Source organism: Parasteatoda tepidariorum, chromosome 9 (assembly GCF_043381705.1).
Source record: "Parasteatoda tepidariorum isolate YZ-2023 chromosome 9, CAS_Ptep_4.0, whole genome shotgun sequence".
Lineage (NCBI taxonomy): Eukaryota > Metazoa > Arthropoda > Arachnida > Araneae > Theridiidae > Parasteatoda > Parasteatoda tepidariorum.
Window position 1 is genome coordinate 21,368,966 of NC_092212.1, and position 26,867 is coordinate 21,395,832.

Here is a 26,867-nt window from a genome sequence, read left to right on the forward strand (position 1 = left end):
TAATTAAAAGGAAACTATTCATAAGCTCTTTTATGTAAAACACGTGAATCATAAACAAGTTGGAATTCTAAGTTAATGTATTTATTCCCCATTAATCTTTCCTTTCCAAACTTTATTTATGTCGACTACCTACAAAAGCCAGAATTAATGTAACCGAAATTTGAAAAACAACACTTTTGGAGAAGAGAAGTAATTGAAATTCTTCTCGCGAAATGAAAAGATCTGGCATAAATGACTTGAAAGCTTAATTGCATACCTGACAATTTTACAAAACACCAAAATGGAAATTTATTTTAAACGGTTTGAAATGAGTAGTCACGTGAATCACGATTGGCAAATTAATATCACGATTTGCAAAAATTTAATCTTGCTTTTCTCCTGAATTTGTTTAATGTTATTATTCCAAAATAAGATATTGCATTTTCCTTTCAAAGAAACTGTTTCAATAAACATTTTTATTTGTAGATAAATTAAATGTCAATTTTATTATCACGTCCGCAATTCTCTGAATGCAATTAATAAAAAGAAAAAAACACTTTAGAATTTTTATTTTTATAGCCGTCGTTGAACAGGCCGACCCTATTTAGGGTTTACGACTACCTATGTTCAACTCTGTAGTCTCGTAATTTTGAACCCAATCCAGAAGTTAAGGAAACTCCTGAATCAGTACCCGTGTTTCCCAAAGTGTGGTACGTGTATCCCCAGGGTTACGGGAACGGGAACAGTTTCGTGGGGGTACGCGTTCTAATGCGAAATATCTTGCAACAAACGAAAATTTTAAAAACTTTTATTTTAAAACAAAGCGAAGCCATGAAAATTTATGATTACGTATTTTTCTACTGGCTGTTTTTGGCAGTGTTAACAGTGAATAATTAGTGGTGTCAACAGCCAGTTGTGATTTTTAATTTTTGTGCAATTTTTTATAAATTATATTTTTATAATTATAAAATTATATTTATAAAATTATATTTTTTATAATTTTAGTAAAATATACATTCATTTCTTTATTAGTGGTACACAGCGTTACAAAAAATTTAGAAAGGGTAATTAAAAGTCATACATTTGGGAAACACTGCCCCAGAAGTGTGATTTGTTATGGGAACATGGGGGACTTTGTGACCCGCCAGATTCTACGTGAGCCTGTCACCATTTACGACACGGGGAGTCTTCAGGCGGGGATCAAACCCTCGACCTCTTGGACACGGGCCCAGTGTATGGACACTTAAAATCTTATTAAGAGAAATAAAATTAGGTCAAATGTATTTAAATATTAAACCATCATTTTTTATACCACAAGTAAATAGAAAAGGCATTTGCAATACATTTTAGTATGATTTACAAATATGAAAAGAAAAAAAAAAGTTTAATTCAAAACATTAAAATTTTGGCTGTTTGAAATTTATGTTGCTTAGTTTTGAAGTTAAGTATTCAATTTATTACGCAACGGGGTTTAATTTTAAGGCTATTTCTCAAAGGCCCTGTCGTCACACGATATAGCGATTTTTTCCCCGAATAATATGCTGTTTTCATAAGCGCTGTGAGTTAGCAATAGCTACTCATGACAGCTAGGCAAAGTTTAGCCTATCTAAAGCCAACGCTGTCTATGCTTATTCTGAAAGTGACCCAAAACGTCAATAATGGAGAAAAGCCATAACTAACAGTATTGTGAAAAGGAAATTAAAAACTTCCAAATGCTGCATTATTGGGGCTCATAACAATTTGCAAAAAATGAGAATAAATCAGTGTTTTTTATAATGTTTATCTAGGTAAAAAAGGACGCTAAATTGGCGATTTTTAAAAAAAGTTTAATAACTTTTAAAACATAAAAGTTATTAGTCCGATCTAAAGCCCGGATAATTATTCACGGAAAGCTGATAAATATATTTTAAAATCGCCCCTTTGCTTTTAGTGTGAGATACTTAAACTGTGGCTTTTTTATTTTCCTTCGAGACACATCTTCAAAAAATCACGTTAAGATCTTTTGGCTAATTTAAAAATATCGCCAACTGCTCAAAGGCGTTAAATAGTTAAAATAAACAGTTTAAATTAATTTATGAGCTATCGAGAAATTGCTGATCACCATCGAAGAGCTCAATACTTGATCCAGCAGTTCCTGCGTCTTCTGGATTAGGTTCAAAATTACAAGATTAAGGAGTTGAACATTTGTAATCGCAAACCAGAAATTGGGTCGGCTGATCAACAACGGTTATAAAATAAAATAAGAGGCGCAAACTTTCGATCGCTCTCCGGACCAAACGATTGGGACCATATTTCCGTGGTTGCTGTAACCCCCTTCCCCATATTTTGAGGGTCAAGTATCTGAATCCCGTTTATAATTATGGTATGTTTATTCGGAGAAAGAATGCTTTTTTTTTAATTTTTTTTAATCAAATTTCGTAACTTAAAATGTCGTCTGCACTAATTAATCAGCATATATCAGATTAGACTCGTGAATGACTAAGTTTGAATAATAGTAGGTTAAAATCCAATCATTACATCAAAAGTTATTTCGGATAATTCGTTCTCTTTTTTTCCCGCGCTGTACACCGTTTAAAAAGAGGATAAGATGAAATTAAAATACATAAATAAATTCCTAAAATAAATTCAGTATTTATAAGAATTTTAATGCATAAGCCAATGCCATTTCTTTGTTTGTCAACGCAAAGAAATAAAATGTTTTATTACTACTCTTTTCTATTGCTTTTTCTAATCCCATATACATAATATCTCTCTCATCTCTAATAGCAACAATTGTGAATACTAATCTTTTTATTATGATTAGTAGAAAACATTTTTCTTTTTTACTATTTTCAGTATTTTTCCATTTAAAACAAATATTGCTTTTCCAAGATATTTTGATTTCCTCGAATACACACAGCAGTCATTAATAATAATGATGCAGAGAATGTCATTAAAGCTTACGATAATATCGATTTTATGAATTATGAATACAGCAATAAAGACTTTATGAATACAGCAATAAGGATATTATTGATCAAAAATAAATTAGAATAATGGAAAAAAAATAACGAAACTTTTTTCCTCAAATTAATCGAGCTTTTACTTTTAAATTTTGTGATATGCAAAAGAAATTTATAACTCATAAATTAAGTATTTTTTTTAGATTTAGATGAATAAGTCTTAATCTTTAGTTTAAATTAGATTTAAGAATGACATATATTTTTCATTTATTTATATTACGCAAAATTAGAGTAAATCTCTGCCTCATTTTCTTTTTTGAATTTATATATAATAAAGAGTAAACGAATGCTTGTTTATTTATTACTTTTATACTATTACAAAAGTCAATAAGACGATCACTTCTTTCTTAAATCAATCAAATGGTATAATTGAATACATAATAATTAACTAAATAATTATTAATGTTTCATTATGAAAGTTGCAAATATAAACTGCATCAGTTGAAGTTTGCATAACTTTTAAAACAAATATAACTCAATGAAGCTTTGAAGTTTCTATTTCTTTAGGAAAATTAGAATCAAAAATTTATAATACTGACGTCTCTAAATCTGATACCGATATTTCATTTCTAATTATTTTATTTATGAAATGTTAAGGATGTAACGTAGTGGGAAAAAATCGATTTAAAACAAAAATGAATAGCTATTTTTATAATTTATATAAACAGTAATCCAAAGAAAAGAAGGGGTACTTAGAACCCTTTCGCAAGAAAGATTGTGGTTCTCAATTATTTTTGATTATGGAACCCTTGATCGACAAATCACTACTTATTACAAATCACTTATCACGCTTACAAATCATTTATTACAAATCACGTTTACAGTTAATATTAATCACTAATTACAATTAATTGTAAATATAGTTCTAACTCGTGGAGTATACTCGTAACTGCCGCGGTACCTTAGGGTTCTACAACTTTTGAGAACCGCTGCTAACATAGACCACAAAAAGACAGTGTAAAAATTTGATTCCACCCGTAAGAAATTCTAAAAAATATGCAAAATTTTACAACATATATTTTAAAATAAAATTCTAAGACAATTTTTACAAAAAAAAATTATTTTAATTTTTTCTTCTTCAGCAAGTTTTTATTACTATTTTTTTTTTATTGAATGCTTTTTTTCAGCTGTAGTTTGATTCAGGAAATTTTTCAGAAAGTTATTTTTGAATTACCCTGTTATTTATTTTTTTTCATCACCTTGTACTTAAGCATGTAATAGAAATATTAGAAACGAAAAATATCAAATAAAAAAAAGAAAATTATTCCTCGACTTATGCTCTGGGATATTCTTTCATATTTTCATTCCTCCGTTACTAAAATGATTTTTTAAATTCTATATCCCTTTCATATAACTTTATCAAAAAGTATTTTCCACTTCAAATAAATAGTGTGTCCACGGAAAAAAATAAAACCATTATTGGCTTATAGCTTTTCAAAGAATCCAAACTCTTTCACTTAAAATCTAATCCGTTCCATTCCCAAATCTTACATATTTTCTGTAAAAAATAAACAAATAAATAAACGCAAAAAAGACGAATTCTTTGAGCAGCTAAAATGGACTAAGTACAATTCAAAATCTGTAAGTTAAAAAAAAAAAAAAAAAATATTTATTGCTGTTAAGAATAGGAGTTAAAAATCATTTTGAGATTGTGCGAATTTCTATCAACTATAATGATGCTGGTCACAGTTAAAAAAAGTTTTCCTAAAAATAGTCTCTTCAGCAGTGCTGCAGACGATCGTTAATTTTATTTTTATTAGTATTTAACAAAAAAAAAATGGCTTACAATTTAAAATTTCTATGGAAAAGTTTTTTCAAACAATGTAACTGCCTCAAGTCAAAACCGTGTTTTTTTTTTTTTTTTTTTTTAAATTCCATATCTATAATTTCAACGCCATTTGTCAAAAATTAGTTACATAGTTACAAGCTAAGCTTGCAATACTGAAACATAAGTTTTTTTCATAGAAATTTGTATGAAATAAACTCGTTAGTATTTTGTTAAATGGATTGATTTTTTTAATAGCATTTACTTTTATCTAGAAACCTATGAAATCGAGTATTAATAATATCTAATTTTATGAAGGCCATCACACAAAAACTTATTTGATCAATCAACAGTTTTAAAATTTATGAAAAACAAATTTTATTTATCTATTTAACATATCAATCTTTTAACAGTTCAATTATAACAAAACGTTGCTTTGTTTATTATTATCGTTATAGTCAAAATAATTGCCAACGTTAGTGTGTAAGTTGTTTCTGCTAAGTAATAATTATAATCGATAGTACTTTTCTATTTAAGTCTGGTGGCTGTCTAACTAGAATTTTATTCGATGCAATTTAAATGTTTGATGTTTTTTTTTTTCATTTCGTATAATTAAATTTAAATTAAAATATATTTTTATTAAATATTTAGTCACGATGCTTATTTTTTATTTTTTCAGATGAGACGGTTAATTTCTTCTTGAAGGAAGGAGGGAAAAATGTGAAGGAAAAAAAAGTATCTGCTTACTGTTAAATTGGGTCAGTAAAAAATTATTAATTTCTAAAAAAGTTTTTTAAAGGGAAAAAACAAGAAAGATTCAATGCACAGAGACCTTTTTTGTCAAAATTAAATATTGACATTGAAGACAACTCGAGACGTTGGGATAAGACTTAATGCTAATGCCTATATGCTAATATGTTACTTAATGTTTGCTTTAATACATCCTTAATTGGTTAAATACACGTTTTACTAATTGATATATACATAAACCTACTTTTTAGTACTTTTTTCATTTTAAGATTGATTATAAACCCCGTATTTAATTTTTTACTTAATTTTGAAAATTAAAGCAATATCTCATTTTCCTGAATAACAAAATCTATCTAAATCCAAAATTCTAACTAGTGCTCAAACAAAATGTTCCAATTTCTACATTAATGTTAAATTTTTTTTTAATTCTCTATGGTAATATTCGGCCAAGGAGAAATAATACATCTTAATATTTCTGAAATATCATTAAAAGCTTACACTTTCTAGGAGATAAATACTCATTTTAATTGAAATTATTTTAAAATGCTTGCAACTATCTATTTTTTGTAATGCAGGATTTAGAAATATAAAGTTGTAAGATGACCATTTAAATTGCGTATCTATATTCTTTTCGTAAAGCATGAACTTTCAATATTCATTTAAAACACAAAATATGGCAAGATATTCACAACCCTATTTTTATCAACGTTCAAGGTGAAACTGTTTATTTTTATTACAATCAGTTCCTCAATATTATTTCCAAATAGGTATCTCAGAATTTCTACTAGGCAACAACAATATCTGATTATTTACATGGATTTTAAATCAAAAACGTTCTCCTGAACAATTTGAAATTGTGGTTTAAGATAATACCCTAGCACTTCATACATATTTTCAAACAATTTGTAAAGCTAAGTCCCTCTTTATTCGCCTTATTTAAGTTTATGAAAATTTTGCTTTCAAGGGGACTGGATATTTTCAGAACACTCTGCGTATGAAACTTTGAACCGACACTATCAAAAGTGAACCACCGTTGGACCATAATGTATCTGCCTGAATCATAATATAACGCAAATTTGTAGCAACTTTAGTAAGGCGTTAAATTGTAGCGTGTTACCATATAAGTTGAACTAAATTATCGTATAATCAAGCGTAAGCACGTTTGCAAATCTGGTTCAACTTAGCGCCCTATTAAGGTGCAAATTCGCACAATATTATGGTTTAACATGTCACGATTGAATTCGTCAAAAACGGGAAGAAGTATTTTATTCATTTCTATTTAACTTTTTTTTTGTCAAAAAATAATTTTTCTTGCATTTTATAAGTCGGTTATTATTTTATTAGCTGGTAAAAAATTTAGCTAAAAATTATTAACCCTTCGGCGGTGAAAGTAACAAAGTTGACTGATTTGTATTACAATTAATGTTCAGCTCCGATATTACTTAGATAACTATTTATACTTTCCAAATGTGATAAAATTTATTAAAACACTTATAAATAATGTCAGTAAAGTTAGGTGCCAAAAAAAAAGGCAGAAAAGAAGAAGAAGAAAAAAGAAGTAAGAAGGAAAACGTTCTTGAATTGAATATCTTTTGATCTAATGATCGAATTTTCACATACAATCGATGCAGACGATATTTTAAATTACGATGCAGACGATTCACATGCAGACGATATTTTAAGTTACGGAAACTCAATTTTCTCTAAATAAACATACCTTTCATTTGACAAATTTGGATTCATGACCCTCAAAATATAGAAGGTAACCGCAATCTGGGAAATATATTTATTTTTTGCGTAATTCGCCAAAAACTCGGGAATTTTTTTAAGTGAATCAAAAAACATTTGAAAGCAATTTGAGAACAATCGATTCAGACGATATTTTAAATTACGATGCAGACGATTCACATGCAGACGATATTTTAAGCTACGAAAACTCAATTTTCTCTAAATAAACATACCTTTTATTCGACACATTTGGATTTATGACCCTCAAAATATAGAAGGTAGCCCGCAATCTGGAAAATATATTTATTTTTTGTGTAATTCGCCAAAAACTCGGGAATTTTTTAAGTGAATCAAAAAATGTTTGAAAGCAATTTTAAAATTCGTTTATACAAAGATAATTCCACGTAAAAAAAAACAACTTTTAATAATTATTTATTATATTTAATTATTTTTATTTCATAATAGTGATTAAAAATTTAAATTGGAAGCTATACAAATTTTTACATCATTTTAAAGAATGCAATTTTATAAGGCAAAATGCGACATTTGAGCAAAATCGATCGAATACTTCCTGAGAAATCGAATTTTAAAAAACATGTATACTAAAAGTCATTCTATTCTTTCTTCTTTTTTTTCGCATTGTAGACACACTAAAATTTTTAACAGAAAAACCATTAAATAAAAATGTATTTGTCTCTTATTGTCAGCTACATAGTACATTTCCTCAAAACCCCTTAAACAGCAGAGTTATGGAGATTTAGTCGTTTCATATTATTGATCGCACTGCAACTTTTGAGGTACCAGCATGCCGATATGATTTTCATTCAATGCATCAACTCAGACATAAAAGCGATCGGTAGACATTTATATCATGAATTAATCAATAAGTCATCATTTTATGCTAATAAATAAAATTTATGGGGAGGAGGAGATGCAGGTGGAATCATTCTAAGAATCATTTTCCGTTTGCACGCATCATTAGCATATATAATAGATACTAATACAACATTTTAACAGTATTTTCATGGTATGGGTAGAATTATTCCTTATTTGGAATTGGAAGAAAATTTGAATTTTATTGCAAGGAAAACAGTATTTTTATTGTAAATGATGTGAATCGGTTTTATTATCATTTGATGTTAAATTATACGTGCAATTTATTTATCTCTTATGAATTAGTTTTAGCGGCGTTCAGATTTAAATAAATTTAATGATTTTGTTTCTTTCTTGCAGGTTTTTTACAATGAATCTATTCAGGTAATATTGATTTATTTGTGTTAAACTTATCAAATAGGATTTTTAATCTTACTGTATAAAAGAACACTAAAATAATGATATTCGAACTATAAAAAATAAATAATATATTGAGCAATAAATTACATTATCACCGCGTTTATATATATATATATATATATANTAAAAATTTTTTTACTAAGTATTTTTTTTTAAAGTTTAAACTACAAAGTTCATATTAATTACGATTTTATAAAGAAAAGAAAATGATTATTTTAAAGCGCTTACGCACAGCTTTCTGCTAAATGCTAACATTAACATTAATGGAAAAACTGTAAGACAACCAGTTTAATTTAAAAATGTCTAATACTTACTGGTGTATGATAAAAATATACTTTTCAATAAGATATGTTCTCCATCAATCTATGCAATTTCTTTTACGGCTCCTTAAATAACATCGAATTCAATTTAGTCTTTAGAAAATGATAAATTTCAAAAAGCGATTAATTTATTGTGGCCATTCTTGTTTTAAACCAAACGAATCATTTTTCATTAACAGAAATAATTTTGCAATAAAAGATTCCTATCCTAATAAAGAATTTTTTAAAAAAAATTGTTCTCCTATCTTTTTCATAACCGTAAGAAATGTTTACAACATGAAATTTTTATCGTTGAAATAGAAGTCATAAGAGGTACTTTATATAGGAGAAAACCCAATTCAAGAAGAAAAATAGGAATTACCAGGGAGAAAAAAAATTTGCTATTTTAATTTGGAACCTGGGGAAGAAAAAAAAACGTATAGATAAAAATGTCTGTGGTTGTAATCCATCAACTTATGTAACTAGAATGCACCTAGTTTTTTTTTCCTCCCTTGATTGCATTTCTTAACAATCCAATGCTTATTAGTTTATATTTTGTAATAAGTATTTAGAATTAATAATCCGATACTTTCGAATTAACGTGCGTTATTCTAATAATTATAAGCAATAACTTCCTGATAAAAAAAAAAAATTCTTTTAAACAAATTCTAAGAAATATAAATAGCCGAAACGTTTTAATTTCACGCAATCGCTGTATCAACCGCGCCCATGAGATTTACAAGACCATATAAATTAAAACTTTCAGCAGAACAGCAGAGATGCAAGTAAATAATAAACGCAAACCAATCTGCGCCAGGTACTAACAATTCTTACAACTCGATGGTATTAAAAAAGCCTTGGTGCAATTATAAAGAATAGGGTGGAGTGTGGTGCTATCAGACAAGCAGGGTGGAGTCCAACCTAACCTTAAATAATATTACACTCCAAGCAGTTAAAAAGAAAGATTAATAAAGGGGGAGTTAAAAAAAAAAGTACAATTGTCTGTTTTTGACAACTCCAAGATCGGTTATAAAAAGAGTAATATCATACGAAGTGTCAATTTGAAAACAGCTGTGTGGAATGACGCACATTATAAAGAAATTGAAAGGAAATTAAAAAATAGAAAATTCTGATGAGAAGTTATTAAAGGGTGAGTTAGACAAGTTATGTAACCTTTCTTCTGAAGAATGTAATCGCAAAGTGATACGGCTTCCCCCCCTCCATGAAATTCGTGCATGTACATTGAAAATATTTTTGCCTGCAAGATTGATCATCCAGCTTTCAGTGGACTGTTTTGGTTTTCATTATGTTCATTAATTTGTTGTCAATAAATGGTTTTTAATGATCAAAACTACGAAGTAAATGTGCATTAAAAGATTGTAATGTACTAACAATAAATATAAGTTACAGGGAATTTTTTGTAAAATTATCTAATGCTCCGAGAAAATTGTCAAATAATCCACTAATAAGGGTAAATTGCCGAATAATCTACTACATGTGGGGATTTTTGAATAATCCATTATCCGATCAAAACAAGATCAGTATAAATTTCATCTAATCCTTTTCGTAGCTAAGCATCAAAAGATAATTTGATACAGATTTTATTTTTGAGTTATGTCAATTAAGTTTTTCTTATGCCAATTAAGCAAAGGAATTGTCTGCACAACCCCAAAACAACTTACTAGTTTCTTCTTTCTAACCATTTTTTTTTCTTCAAATTTTCTAAAAACATAGCATGATTTTTGTACTTGGGGGCGTTCAGAGCGCAAAGTTAAACCCCTTAATAAAAAATGGAAAAAAGTTGTTGCAAACAATACATGAAAATAGCGCTTTAGAGTTCTAAAAAGAATTTTATAAAAATTTCGGAAGGATGAAATTTGTCCAAATTGTTTATAAGCGAAACCCTTACCTTGGACGTCTGAGTTTTCCTTAATTTTAAGGCATCGAAAATATGCATAAAAATAAACTTTGGTTTTGCTTTAATGTTTTCCTTGTACTCATAAAAGTAGTAAATGTGTAAACACATGTAAATATCAAGCAAGAGATGAAATGTTTATCAAAAAAGCATGAAACGGTTTAGCAAAAATAAAAGATATATTATTGTACAGCGATGCAATAATTTTATACATACTTCAAAAAAATTGTCTTATAAATGGACATTAGAAAAGGTAAAAATGTAAAAAAGTATTTCTTCAAGTCTCTTATATTTAAATTTATTCAAAAATAAGAGTAGTTTCACTATTGTACAACAGCAAAACTACTGCTTTATGTCATACGTTTAAATATTAACAGTTGTTCACCAAAATTTAAAAATTAAATTTCTTTAGAAATTAATTGCATAATCTCTTAATTTTTTTAAAAAAAATCTAAATGCTTGTTTAAGTTAAATTTTGCAAGTAATTATTTCAGTAAAAAAGAATTTGATAAAAATAAAATTATAATTCATGAAAATTACAAAAATACAGAAATATGAAAATAATAAGACATAAAAACTATATTAAAAGAAAATATAAATGTTTTAAAATTTGAAAATAATTATAAAATATAAAAAGTAGTAAAGATAAATAGCTCAAACACAAAAATCATGATTGATATTAGTTTTTGTATGTATGAATGTGTGCATCGTTAAATATTTCTGATTAAAGTATACCTTTAGTTTTATTTATACAATAATTTCGCCATCGTAGTTGATAAACCGTAACTGTCGCGGTGCAATGACCTAGTTAATGGAGCCATTATGGAAAACACACTCGATTATGGACATTTATTACCAAGTCTCCAATCCATAAGTGTCAGAGATGATACATGATTCGACAACATTCAGTCTCTAATGATCCTTAATGACAGCAATTAAAAGTTTAAAAGATTGAAAAAACCAAAAAAAGTGCCTCAGAGACGGACATCGTTTAATACGATTACAACGCAGAATAAAAGAAGAAAACTTTATTGATCTAACGGGACAGATTTATCGAATGTTCTATTATTATTACTCTTTCTTTTCTTAAAAAATATTTATTGTTGAATTAATTATTTCTTGGAAGAAGTTAAAAGAGGTATTCGGATTAATCGGAGAGCGTTCGAAAAATGACAGCATGCGTGACTTGAGTTTCATCAGTGACGTTATGCATCGGATTTTCGAAGAAAAATAATCACGGAATTCTTAAATAAAGCTGAACTATTTTTACTTGATACTTAATAATTTATCATAGGACTGACTATATGTATTCTCATATGCCATGATAAAGCAGTGCTATTTTTCTTTATTAGTAACATTTTTGAGATAGAAATGAAAAATTAAAAAAATTATAGAATGCACCTCAAACTTAGATTAAATGAATATTATCGTTGTTTAAAGTGCAGCAGCACATATGATTTAAAAATATGCATTTTTTGCTTAATGTTAAAGCAAAGTAAAACAGTTTACTCATATTTTCTAAAAGCAGCTGTCGAAACTAAATTTCCAAATTTTTAACAAAAATTTTTGAAGAAACTTTATGCATGAAATGTTTATCATATTATTAAAAAGCTTCTTTAAAGATGCTAGATTTAATAGTAAGTTTTAAGGGCATAAAGAGCGAGATTTTAAATTTTTTTAGAGCGGCACAATAAATTAAAAGATAGAAATAATTAAAATTTTTCGACCGAATGACTAGCAAATTTAAACAATTTTTAGAATAAAATAAACAGACAGAATACTTTTTTAAAAAATCAGCTGCACTATTAAAAAAAAATTTAATTGAAAGGCAATATATTCCTTTAGAAAATATATGAATGCAAAATTTCTTATACTTTAAAAATCGAAGCCAACAATTTAAAATTTATGTCTTCATATTTTTCAATCCAGTTTATTTCAACACAGTATTTAATTAGAAATTGATTACTCTTATTATTTAAACTTGCTTCTTCTATTAATCAAATTTACTTATATTTATTTCCAGTTTTAGTTTGATTTCCTAGAAACTTAGCTCGTGACAGAAACCAAAGATGAAATTTGATGTTCGCAGGTTTGATATGAATTCTCCATTCTATATATTATATAATAATTAATATAAAACAACTAAAATTTCTTACACGATATTTATTTGAGTAATTAGTTTAATTCAGTTGCTTATTTTTAATAATATATATTAACAACAGAAAAATCTTTTCAAAATAATTCACTGCGATTTCACTCAATTCCCTTTTAATTTATAGCTAATCAAATAATTGTGTAACTACTAATGAATATAAAATTGTATATGCATTTAAAATTTAAATAAAATGTTATGAGAAATTGTGTGTTGCATTATTTATTGACATAAAAAGTAATTAAGTACCCAATCTTTTAAGTTATCCACATTAATGACACTTTCATATAAAATCAAGTTTTAATAGCTACGTCAATATTAAGCAAGGTATTCAACTGATTTCGACATAACTATTATTATTTTTTTTTAAGAGAAAGGGTTAAATTAAAATTTATAGTTAATAAAAGCAAAGTTTAAAAATTTATAGAATATTTTTCAAAATACATTCAAATTTGAGCTTAAAAACTACACATTTTTTATGTCATGCTAACAGCTCTACTAATTGCAAATTTTTTAAAAAACTTTAAAAAAAATAAATAAATAAATAGAAAAGACTACATTGTTAAATATTGAATTTTTAAAGATAAATTGTAACTATTCTTACTTAAAGCTTGGTAAAAATAACAAATTCACACTTAGACCTCAGCTTTTAATTTAAAACATTGCTGACATAATACAAAATCTACAGACCAAATTTCAAAGAATTCTTTAATAAAATTTTTTTGTAACGTTTGTTGGTATAAAAAAATTCCAAAATTTAAGGAAATAAAAAAATTAATAATTCTAAAATTAATTTCTGAAAATAAATTTTATTTCTTTTAAATACATAATTTATTCAAATAAATAAAGGTTAAACTATTTAAAACAAAACAGCAAACATCTTAGTTTAATTAAAACAATAAACATTTAGTCTTAAGTTTTCTTCTGGTTTAGTATGTCAGCATACAAAAAAGCTACGATAACTTCATTTCAAAAAATCGAAGATCAAAATTTAAAAATGTTTGGGAGAACTAATGAACTGAAATTAAAACATGGATGATAATAATGAAAAGAGAAAAAAAAAATCGAAATCGCCGATTTATACCCCCAGGTCACGATACCCAAACAATTTTTTGATTACTTATTCCAATATGCGATTTTTCGCTATACAAGAGTTTTAATAGAAAATTTTATCAAAAATTTCGTGTTGTCTTACATCTCAAGAGATTAAGAATGTTTACGTAACACTTAATTAATAAATTAAAATTTGTCTGAAGTAATTTAATCAGTTATTTAAAAAAGAAAAACAATATTACAATTTAATAAGACTTGACAACCACTTCTAATTCACGCTATTTGAAACTCTTTGATTGGTATCATAAGCACGTTGACAATTTATAAATTTAAAAAATAGACATTGAAACATCTTAGAAAATGGGAAATGATTTACTAGATTCGCAGAAATAATTCTCGCACAACACTAGCACGTAATATGATTTATTCAAATATTTCGATTTATTAGTAGTGCTTCTATTTATTTGTAGAATAAAATTTAAAAATAATAATCCAAGAAGAATAAAATGCGTGTATTACAAGTGGGCGAAAAAGTAGAATAAGAAAAAGTTGAAATGCTATAGAAAATATTAAAAAAAAAAAAAAAAATTAGATTATCATTGATATTTAGAGTTAGATAATTACTAACCAATTATTAGGTTAGATTATTATTGGTATAAATTTCTGACTGTTACACAAACCTTAGTTAATTCAGTGGAAAAAAAAGCTAAAAAATTAAGCTCCTAATACTTTGAAAACGCAAATAAAAATTAATGTACCTATTTATTGATAAAAATTATTAATTAGGAAAAAACTACGTCCCACAAACGTTAAAGGCGATTTAATGAAACTATCTAAAAACAATTTGCTTTCAGTTCCCTTCAATAACATTTAGATTAAGATAAATTTGATAAACTAGGCAAATATTATGCATAATAACAAAATATCGAGACTTGAAAATAAAACTGTAGCAGTTTTAATGGTTTTGAATTCTTTGAACTAATGAAATAATAAGCTAGATGGCAGCACATTGACGAAAAGAAAATTTAGCCTGTTAAATTTTAATACAAGAGTTTCAGATTGTAAAGAGAATCGAAAATATATGTATCTGATAAAAATTACATTTATTGCACTTTTTAAATTCTGAAATATTTAAAGCGACATTAAGATTTAGAAAAATAAAATAAAAAATATTAAAAGTTCTCAGTTACTTATAAACAATTAATTAAACAAATGACTGTTAAATGAATGAATTTTCGGGTTGTAATAAATTTTTAAATATAGATAAAATTCTTTTTTTTTCTCCCTAGGTTCAATTTTCTATTGATAAACTAATCATATGATTTCAACTTTAAATACTAAAAATAGTGTGTATTACAGACACTAGGTGGCAGCACAAAAGCCTTTTAAAGAAATAAATTTGTTTCCAGAAAACTTATATGAATTCATGCTACGTTTGAGCTAACTTTTTAAAGCAGCGCTTAAATTAAATCAACTAATGCTTCTACGATGATTTAAAGCGTGAATTATCGCTGATTTGAATTCTAATATATTCCGGCGAATGTTATCCATGATTGACATAAAGGCAAAAGGAAATTAAAACAATATTTATCATATTGATTTCAATTAACATTGTATGTTACTTAAATATATAAGAAGACAATTAAGACAAAATAAATAAAACTTAACTTTCAGTTTTATTTAGTTTTAGTTGTACAATAAGTACAGACAATTCATTATGAATGAAACAGAAGACAAGAGCTTAGTTTTGGTTAGGAAAACTCACCAGTTCTTGACAAATGGTAAGAGAACTTGACAATCTTCAAGATATCGATGCATCACATATTACACAAATAAAAAATAAAAAACTGTCACTTTAACTTACTTCCAGATGAGTAATTTTCTCCAAACAAACAGCATCAAATGTTTAAAAATGAAATAAATACTAAACAGTTTTTAAGATTGATTATTGAGTTTCTCAAAAAAGAAAACTCAGGATTTTCTTTACAATAAAAAGCTATAAATTATACAGGCAAAAACATAAATAAAATAATAACATATTATTTTTAATATATAGAAGCTGAATAAATTGTAAAATGTTATAAGACAAAGGACGAAAAAAAATTGGGGTCACCTTCACCACATTAGGCATGCGGAACAAAAAAAAAAAAAANCATTAGGCATGCGGAAAAAAAAAAAAAAAACTATGTTGTACAGGGTGCTTTAAAATTTAAAAACAAAATTACAATATTTGAACAGATAATTGAAAGATAACTCTGTATATAGGTAATATGTAACAAAAAAAAAGAAGAGCTAAAAATTAAAACTAATTAAATAAAAAATTTAAATACATATTTGTAAATTATTCAGAAAATCAAAATTTTGATGACTTTTTTCCTATGAATAATATATTTCCTTTCAAAACAAAATCTAAATAAAAATGTTTCGAAAAAAAAAGTTATCATGCATTAGGAAATCATATTTATCAGAACTTAAACAGCACCCTATACACTGATTTTGTTAGTAATTGGTTAATTTGAGTTATTATATGTTAGTAGAAAGCATGCATTCATGCAGTTAATATTCACACACACATACATTCATACACTGGAAGGAGAGAACATTTTTCCCAAACATAAAAAAAGAAAGAAATGAATACAGCAGGCTCAAGCCACCCCTATTAAATAAATACAAGAGGAATTATCTGTAATGTAATCGAATGAACAACAATAAATTAAAAGTACATCAATGAGTAAAAAAGAAACTGAATTTCAGAGTTTCCCTACAAAAAGTACAATTTAAGAAGAAAAAATATGTGCAAAATATATTTGAAAACTTAAATTAAAATATAATTTATAATAATAATTTTATAAAAAATTAAAACGACTGAATAATGCCCATTATTCTCCTAGAGAAAAAAATTGGCTAAATTGTTAATTTAAAATGAATTTAGGGAAACTTATTCAATGAAGTTAATATTACTAGATGGCGCCACTAGCAGAAAGATCAATTTGCTCCACGAAATTTTAAAATAGAATCTACTGTTATGGGTGAAAGAGGAAGAAAAAAAAAACGAATTCTCAAATTTTCGTTAATATTTTACAATGCCTTTAGATATGAATGAAACTAATCCGTCAAAAATATTTGATTAGAAAGTTTAAAAAAATAAAAATAATTTAAAAAGCTGGAAGGTTTATTTTTGCTCTAGAGTGCTTAATAATAATAATTTATAATAGGGTGACCCAGGGTAATTCAGGATCACTCTGTTTCTGGGGTAAATAATGATCACCTAAGTTTTATTTAAAAAAAATTATATTTTTTTTAAATTTGAGACATGGACAAGGATGCTTGTACACTTTACTAAAGTATAACTACATTAACTTAATAATAATGTTTTGTTTAATCTAACAAAATAAGTATTTTTTAAACTGCTTTCTGTATTTTCCATTTCAAAGATGGGTATCAAAATGTGCACATTTCTGCAAAGATCCCCCTCCTTCTCTTAATAATAAATATTTTGAGTCACTTTCTTTTTCTTTGATATAAAAGTAGTGTAAGCTTTTGTTTAATTGTTTCACATCTACTGTAAACATTATAATTGATTATAGGAAACTATATCAAATGTTGCCCCCTACAGATGGGGTAATTATTGATCACTGGGGTAATTCCTGATCATTGTCATTTCTTCTTATAAATAGTATATAAAATAGCTTATAAATAGCTAATTGTCTTTTCTTAAATAACAGTTCATATTTATTAAGTGGAACAACTATAAAATATATTTTAACTGTCATCACAAAATTTGTTTTTAACTGTATACAAGACTGTATTCTGATTTGCACCATTTCTGGTTTGTCTTACCTTGCTTCTATCTTAATTTTATGTGTGTACATTGTTAGAATAATTTTTAAGTTTATAAATTAGCCTAGTATAAATATGGTGAGAAATTATAAGCCTAAAAAGGATACTAAGCTTCTAGAAAACAAAATTAGTGAATTTCTTTTAATGATTGAAAATGAAAATTTCAGTGTGAGAGCTGCTGCCAGAGCTGTTGACATACCTTACTTAACTTTACACTTTCCCTTAATGAAGTTAAAAAATCCAGCAAAAGTAACCCATGTGGGAACTCTCTTATATTTCAGAAGAACATGAGAATGAGTTGGCTGATTGCCTAAAATGTATGGCACGATGCAAAGATTTTTGAAAATTTAAAGTGTTAATCGTTCTTTTTGCTTTTAAATAAATCGTTTTATTAGCTGCTTAAACATATCTTTTTGGTTTATTTGTTTGATCTTGATGTCTTATTTGTTAATTACTGTTATATAATTATTTTTAAACATCCCCTTTACAATAAAAACTGGTGATCAGTAATTACCCCAGAAGTGATCAGGAATTACCCCAGAAATGATCAAGACCTGGGGTAATTCTAGATCACTAAAAAATTAAAATATTTTAAATTCTAATTAGATTTTCAAACCAAAGAAGGTGGCATAGGACTCATCTCATATAGCCTCAAACTTCCAGTAAATATTAAAATTCAATTTTGAATAGTTTTTTCACAAAATAGATGTTAGCATTTTTTGATCAGGAATTACCCCAGGTCACCCTACTTTTACTTAAAAAAATTCTTCTGACAAAAATTACTTTTATTTAAGTTAAAATTTTATATTTCCTTGTCTTCAGTAAAATGTTAATGATGCAGTATCATAAAGCACATTAACTAATATCTCTCTTTTTCTTCAAAATGTAATAACCATTATAATAGGATTTTTTTTTTTCAATGCACTCTTTTAATCTACATCAAAGATTTCTTAAAATTGAGCTGAAATAATCAAGTGCAAAAATGCCTTCCTTCTCTTTTTCTTTTTAACTCAAGAGTAAAGCCAAGCCTTGCATAAGTGTAAACTTATTAAAGTATTCACACTCAACAATCAAGGTGCTATTTAATATTTACCAGCTCGTATATATTTATATTAGTTTAATCAAATAAAAAGAATTCGATGCTTAACATCATTTAATTGGTGAAACCTTAAACACTTATGGTTGGTCGGTTGGTTCTAATGCCACTTGCCACACGTGCAAGCCTACTTGGAGAAATTAAAGGCAAAGTGTGGGTTTCTTGTTTCTCAGTGGCGCCATCTATGCCCAAGTTTAAACACTTATAAAGTATTCATAAAAAGTTACTAATTGTTTTAAAATTTATTAAAAAATCTCTGTGTACATCTAGTAAAAGAAGTTTTTAAATATTTAAAAAAAATATAAAAAATGGGAGTAAAATTAAAAATTATACCCTTCTTCTATTATGATTGAATTCTGATGGTAAGAGTTACAATCTCAACATATAAAATAATTAATGAATAAAAATTATTTAAAGAATTCCAGAAGATGTACTTTTTATGCAATTCATTAAACAACATCACTAAAAATGCAATTCAAAGAGAGTAGAAGTTCAAGCATATATGTTAAACAATAACAAGACACATATACTAAAGGGTAGAAATGGTTAGGTTATGAACATGCGAAGGGAAAAGGATTTTGTGCAATGTTTCAGTTTGTAATTGTTTCTTTTTTTACTGTTTTTTTTTTCTCACCTGGTTTGGCAGCATCTGACTGTGTGGGGGTGGGGGCTGCGGGTGAGGGGACGGCTGCGACACCGGCTGCTGTGGTGGCGAGGGCCTCATGTGAGAATTCTGCGGAAGGGAGAAAGCAGGGTTTGTTTTTTGAAGGGCTGGCAGCAGCTACACATTCACTATGCAGCATTACATACTACATAAACACTACAAATGAGGTGGCATTCCTTCTGCATTCAAATCATAGTGTTCCTTAACAACAGGCTTTGAATCCAAACCAATTTTTATGAATAGTTTATTTAAAATTTGACCTTATCGAAACAGGTTTTAAGCTTTTATAAGGAATTTTCTTTTTTAATTACAAAGAAATTTTTTTATATGTACCCCGAAAATTCACTCAAGTCTTTTAACACTAGATTGCACACGGAAGTCATTTTGACTGCTTGTTAACAGCTTTTTCATTAGCGAAAAATTTACCAATAATAATACAGAATTTTTTTTATTTTAATTATTTACTAATAACTTGTCACAGAACTGTAAATAATATTAAAAAAAATATTGAAAATTAATTAAACAAATTGTTTACACATTAGTTATTCTTTCACAATACAGTCAATTGACTGCTTTTGGGCAATGTAGGTATATACTATGCTTCAGTCTTTCTAGTGTTAATGGTTAAAAAATTCTTCTCAAGTTCCAAAACAGCAAAGAAATTCTACATAAGTTCTTTGAAAACCAAAAAATTTTACTCAAATTTTTTAAGGGTAAAGAAACTCTAGACAAGTTCTTTGATGACAAATAAATTCTACACAAGTCCATCAAGGGTAAAGAAACTTTAGACAAGCGCTTCAATGGCAAAGTAATTCTATACAAATCCGTTAAGGGTAAAGAAATTCTGGAGAAGTTCTTTGATGGCAAAGAAATTCTACACTAACCCTTTAAGGGTAAAGAAACTCAAGACAAGTTCATCAATGGCAAAGAAATTCTACATAAATCCTTTACGAACAAAGAAGTTCTGAGCAAGTTCTTCAACAGCATTAAAATTCCACACAAATCTTTAAACGACAAATGAATTCTTGAAAAATTCTTTTTTGTCAAAGAAATGCTTTACAAGTCATAATGGGTAAGTAATTCTATACAAATCGTTTAATGGAAAAGAAATTCTACACAAGTCATTCTAATGGCAAGAAATTTCTGCATAAGCTCTCATGGAGAAAAATATTTGTTTTTTTTTCTGTGGTAAGAAAACCTATAGAGGTGGTTCTTACACCAAGGCCAAAAAAATTTTACATGCATTTTTCATGAGAAAACAAATTCTACTAGTGTTTTTCATAGGCAAAATCTATACACAAGTTACGACACATCTAAACAGACAATGAATTTGAAAGTCATCTGAAAATCAAAGAGTGATCAATTTAGAAAAATCTCCTTATTTACAAAGAAACAAGCAAAATTTTGCTAATAAGAAAATATTTTATCAAAATTCTAAACCTTAAAATAATTGCAAAATATGTCGCAAGGATTCCTTAGGAATGAAACTATGCCTGCTTACTCAAAACGAACTTTCAAATCTTATGGCCCAAAAAAACTTATCTTTCACAAAGTTTCATCTTGAAAAATGTTCTAAAACAGGAATCTAAATGACCCATAATTATCCATAAAAAAAATCATAGACAGAATTTCTGATAAACATCCATTGATAGTGTCAAGTATATGATGGAACACATAAAGTTTTTAAGTGTAGCAGACACCTTGACAAAATGAAAAATAGGAAATTTGATCAAATATTTGAGCCTGTGGTTCGTATGATATAAGACACACGATTTAAACATTCCAAAAACTAAACAATATGGACACTTGAGCCAAAATTAAAACTTATGATATTAGAGTTTAGTTGAAAGATGATGTTTCTAAAATCGCAACATTACTAATAAGAATCATATATAGGGGGCACCGTAAAAATAAAAAAAGTAAACATATTAGGAGTGGCAAGTTAATATTTAGGCAAGGAATTGCTTCTGAGATAGGGTAGACTGAAAATCCCAAAATCCGTTTATAGCCAGAGGAAACAGAAGTTCAAAAGCGCTTATCAGAAACAGTTAAGTTTCATCGAGCAATCAAACTAGCTCAAGTGCTGTTAATTCTGATTTCGAAATAGTTCATAAAATTTTGATACAGTATTTTTTTCCCTCTCTCTCTTAAATATCAATTTGGGACTCCTAATATCCATACTTTTTCATTTTATTATTGACAAGGATTTAAAAAAAAAAAAAAAAAAAAAANAAAAAAAAAAAAAAAAAAAAAAAAAAAAAAAATATTTAACCTTTCAGAACCGTGATTGTGCAGAAACAAAATCCTGGATTATCAATTTTTTTTTATAACTTTATTAAAACTGAATATATTAACAAAATATAACATCATAATAAGAGTAGGCTTTTACTAATAAATAAATTTAATATGTCCCAAAGTAGCCACAGAGGTGCAAACGCTCATGGAAATTGGGCTGCAAATTTTCGACTTTTAATCTACCCCATTCCCGCTGGAAAGATATAAGAGAGTCCAAACTATAGTGTAGTTTAATGCAAACCCAAGACTCCAAAATGGAGTGTACACTGCAATCTATGGGATAGATATCAGGCAAGTAGGATGGATGTTCTTCAGATAATATCATGTCCGGTGCACCACTTCTGTCTTTTTGGCCTCCAGGGCTGATACAGAGTCTCCCAGTTTATGTTGCTGATTAGCTTTTTTGTAAATTGGTTACACTTTTTAATTTATTTTAACTCCCTCATCCACAAGAACCTGAGGGGTTTTGCTCCTTGTTCAAATTCCACCACCAAGGACTTTGGCAAAATTTTTGAAGGTGCTTGGAGTGCCCATAGACTAGATCCTATTGTCCTAGGAGTAATGGATGGTGAAGAGGAATCTTTCTCAACACTGAATTGCAGCCTGTTGCTGAAAATTTCTATATGTGTTTGCAACTCTGTGTCACTGTGAAAGGAGGCCACTCTCAAACCAATTTATTTATTTGTTAATAAAACTATACTCTAAATACTAATATATTTATTTTAAATAAAATTATATTTAAAATTGCTGTTTCAATTTTTTCTTCTTTTCGCTGCACCCATTATTGGTGGTCGCACAATTCTCTCTTAATTGCCCACACTATCATAAATGAAACGATTCTTTCCGACTCAAGCAGGCTAAAGATCACAATAAAGTGATTTCAATATGGGACTCTCTCATTACATATGACATTAGTACATATAAACTCATAGTTTACAAGCCTGGGGAAGTACTTTTTTCTCCATCTGCCAGTTCTGGAAAGTTTAAAGTCAGTGATTGTGAAATACCCCATACTTCGGAAAACCAGAACATGCAGTTTTTTTTTTTTAAATGAGATGGATATTTGCTGTGACATTTCCTAAAGGAAAACTGATAAACTGTGTCTAAATCTAAACATGCAAAAAAACTCAGATATCTACCTAGGTGTTAAAGTAGGAGTGCATATAAGGGTATAAAACAAACAATGTAGCTGACAGTGTACTTTATCTAAACTAAACCCACTTAAAAGTGTTCCTAATTGAATGATGGGAAGGTAAGAACTAAATTTAAATGAATAAGATATGCCACCTCATTTTAAAGACTCTACAGAATACAGAGGCAGAAAAGATTTAGCACTGCAGAGTCAGCCACAAAGAGCAACATTTGCTACATGAAAAATAACATGCACAACAGAAAAACTAGATAAAGAGAAGTCTAAGAATAAGATTTTATGTAAATGTTTGTCAGTTATGTTTTTAGTTGTTCTATGTCGTATAGGTAGATAGAGTAAAAATAATATATTAAAAGTTAAGTTTTTCCTACATTTAAATAACTCTCTAAATTGCTAAGATTAATTAAAATCAAAAGAAAAATGTTTGTGCTTTTTGGTTCATTTGTTTATAATTAAGATTTTAAATATACAGACGCACATAAAATTTTATCTTGCCAGAATGCATATAAGTCTTAATATTCTAGATGAATATAATTAAAAATATTCAAATCACAACTAGCTAAATATTAAACTATGATAATATTTTAAAATACCAAAAGAATTGTCTTTGTCTGGAAGAATAAAAATTTTCAATGAAAATTCAATGATAAAATTTCAATTTCAAATAAATCGTGAATTCTGAGACAAATAGCCAACTTTTTGATTAAGTTGGTTTCAATAAAACAAATAAACTAACTTATTTATGGAGAAAATTAAAAATATGTTTAAATTTAATTGTTCAGACAATTAACACATTATGATGTGAATATAGAAATAAAAATTAACCAGCATTGAACATAGGCATTGCATACTTTAAATAAATATAATTGTCTGAAAACTGTCTTGTGGCCTAAAAATTATTAACTTATAATGTATATTCACTAATTCATTTAAAACTGTTTTACTGCCACACTGTTCACATTAGAAAAAGAGTGATGTATAGTAAGGTCGGATAAAAAATCGAAACCAATTGGTTCAGCAATGTGTTACATATAATTAATCAACAAAAGGAAAGCAAAAACAATGTGCCATACAAAGCGGAGTATTTTTCTTTTTTAAAAAAAAGATCAATTGTAGCTTATGGTATGATGAAAAATAAAAACCATTTATCATTTAAAATGTTAAACAAAATATTTGAGAAAGAGAATTTATATATATAATAATAAATATATACCATTTAAAATGTTAACTATAACATAACTGACAAATACTTACAAGGGTAAGGAAATATGAAAAGCTTTCTTTCACACCACACTAACTATGTAAAAAATACTATTCTAAGTGTAAGCAAATAAAGCAGTTGTTTTAAGTTTGGCAAAATCTCAAACTCTTTCAAAATAATATCCAAATTTGAAGTATCTTCTAAAGCTTAATACTGCTAAAACTATAATAATGTCCTTTCTTTTTTTTTAATATTGCTTTCTCTTCTTTTTTATTCAAAAAAAAGTGAATCAAAACTAACGTTTACAATTGTTTCACTATTTTAATCCAGATGGCGACACTTCAACTTATTTCTTCAGTATGTTGTTTCAAAATAGATGGCAGCACTACAACTATTGAAGCGCAAGAACTCAATTAAGAACTTTAGTTTCCTAAAGCTGCGTGTAGATGGCAGCACCAAAATTGCGTAAACCTTTATTACAAATTTGTACTTTTGAGACAAATTATTAGACGGATGGATGAGACATTCATTAACATATGTGGTGTGGTTAATCAATACTAGAAAGAAAAAAAAAATAGTGTTTGTTTTTTCAACTTACAGGAAAGAAGCCCGCTGGAGCCATGGGACCACCAGGCATACCATCATTTGGCGGTATTTGACCTAGCGGACTTGGCGCCGTAGGATTCTAAAAGAAAAAACATAGTTGTTAATTACAAGGAACATACATAATTATAACTAAGCTGAGAAACCAGAATATCGATTATGGTGAGAAGTGCTTTGGAAAATAATTTGAATGATTTACCAAACCAGAGTAGGCTGGTTTAAGACAAAAACTGAGAAAAAAAACCTTTAAAAATATTTAAATTCCTATTCTTTACAAAAATACTTCAAGTTTCAAAGCAAACGAATGAAAAAATAGTACATTTTTTCATGAAAATAATCTTGGGTTTAATTGTTAATGTGAGTGTGTGTTACTTTATATAAATTTATATTATGTGATATAAATTCAAAGTTAAGTCTTATTGTTTCTAAAAATTCTTAAAATAAAACAGACCGCCAACGACACCATGTTTTTTATAGTTTTCAAAAATATTTAAAAATTCAATCGTAGATAAAGTTCAACTCAAAAGTTACGACGTCTTTTAATTTTGTTAAATAATAATACATTATGCTCGCTGTCCCATCAAAAGCATAAATGGGAAGGAAGTTCTTTACTGAATTTTTATTTTAATTTTCAGCTTAATTTTAGAATTTTTTTCTGTTAGCTTGAACAATTGCAAGTATGTAGCATGCTTTTATTAATGAATCTCAAATACAATGCTTTTATAAAGAGAGCAAAATTCAAATATTGAAAAATATTCAAAATTCATTTAAATTTTGGAATATCATCGTTATTTAAATTAATGCTGCATATTTTATGAGTTTAAGTTATCCATAAAGCTCATTGTGTTAAAATGAATCGCAAAAAACAAAAAAGTTTATTCTTTACTTATTATATCATTAATACTAAAACATACCTTTACTTCACTATTATAAATATGCAAACACAGAGAGAGGGAGGGAGAAAGAGACAGACATGCAGCCCATTTGACATTTTTAGATATTTTCATCATTTCGACACATTTTTAATTGAAAAAATATATTGCTTTCGATATTTTATGTTCCTTTAATTTAAACGTTATAATTTGTATTCAATTGAGTGGAAGGAAAAAAAAAACAGAATCATTTTATTACGTAAACTGATACAAATGCCATTAATCGAATACTACAAATTAATGACATTAAATAATGCTAGGCTGACAAAGGGGTACTCATTCTTACACATACATTACTAATAGAACATTTTAATATTAAATTTTTATTTGTACGCTAAATTGAAATGTAAAGTGATGTATAAGCACATTCTTAGTCTTCAGATATTGCTTTTTATCATGTAAGCATGTTTTTGGAAGGATGGAAGAGATTTTTAATGGTTTATTAATAATAATAGTAGATTAATAGATAATAGTTAAACAAAATAGTACAGTTTTAATGATTATACTTTATAGTAGCTTAATTTCTTGCTATATAGATCATATTACTTAACTTTTTATTCAAAATTTAAAAATAAATCAGTTTTAAATTTTAAAAAAAGCCTAATTTAAACACAAAAATGTTTTTCTTTTATTTATTAAAAAAAACATAGAATTACAAACAACAAAATAACTTAAAAGCGGCTGTCGATAAAGTACGAAAGGAAACAATATTAGATTCTCGACTTTCTCTCTCATAGCATAGAACAAAATCCGCAGTGGGTGTGATCTCGATGACTGGAATAGCCGACAGATATTTGGCGCGCTTTTTCGATTACTAAGGCAAAGACACGCGTGGTTTGAATGAAAGTTGTGCATTACTTACTATTAGTGAAAATTTTATTTATAGGATGCTTTTTTTTAAATTATAATTCATAAATATCATTCATAATAAGGACTGTTAACATAAGTGACAATTTTAGGGTAAAAGAATTTGCTACTTTTCTATTATAATTAAGGTAGAAAAATTAACTTTCTATGTATAATACGGAGTACACTACAGTTTTAATAAAATTTTACAAAAGCTCACATCTTCAAAGGATAAAAATTATCTCTAGCAAAGGATATAAACAAACGAATAATATTTATAAACTTTTTTACAACTTTTAAACAA

The 26,867-nt window shown here is 27.4% G+C and overlaps 1 protein-coding gene and 1 long non-coding RNA gene across 5 annotated transcripts in view; one reads left to right on the forward strand and one right to left on the reverse strand.

Moving 5' to 3' along the window:
• The window catches only part of LOC107445774 (uncharacterized), a 54,049-nt gene extending 41,160 nt beyond the window's left edge, over positions 1–12,889 (forward strand). Inside the window, exons 3-5 of the long non-coding RNA XR_006225810.2 lie at positions 5,426–5,504; positions 8,458–8,481; positions 12,755–12,889. This is a non-coding gene — a long non-coding RNA (uncharacterized lncRNA). The remainder of the gene's footprint in view (positions 1–5,425; positions 5,505–8,457; positions 8,482–12,754) is intronic.
• LOC107445773 (Sequence-specific single-stranded DNA-binding protein) overlaps positions 1–26,867 on the reverse strand; it is a 254,058-nt gene that overhangs the window by 108,917 nt on the left and 118,274 nt on the right. For 2 of the 4 annotated variants that reach the window (XM_016060249.3, XM_016060248.3), the window contains exons 6-7: positions 24,781–24,867; positions 19,507–19,605 (exon numbers count right to left, since the gene is read on the reverse strand). In XM_016060249.3, coding sequence (XP_015915735.1) covers positions 19,507–19,605; positions 24,781–24,867 — 186 coding nt within the window. The remainder of the gene's footprint in view (positions 1–19,506; positions 19,606–24,780; positions 24,868–26,867) is intronic. The other 2 variants (XM_071184737.1, XM_016060250.3) reach the window with 1 other exon arrangement.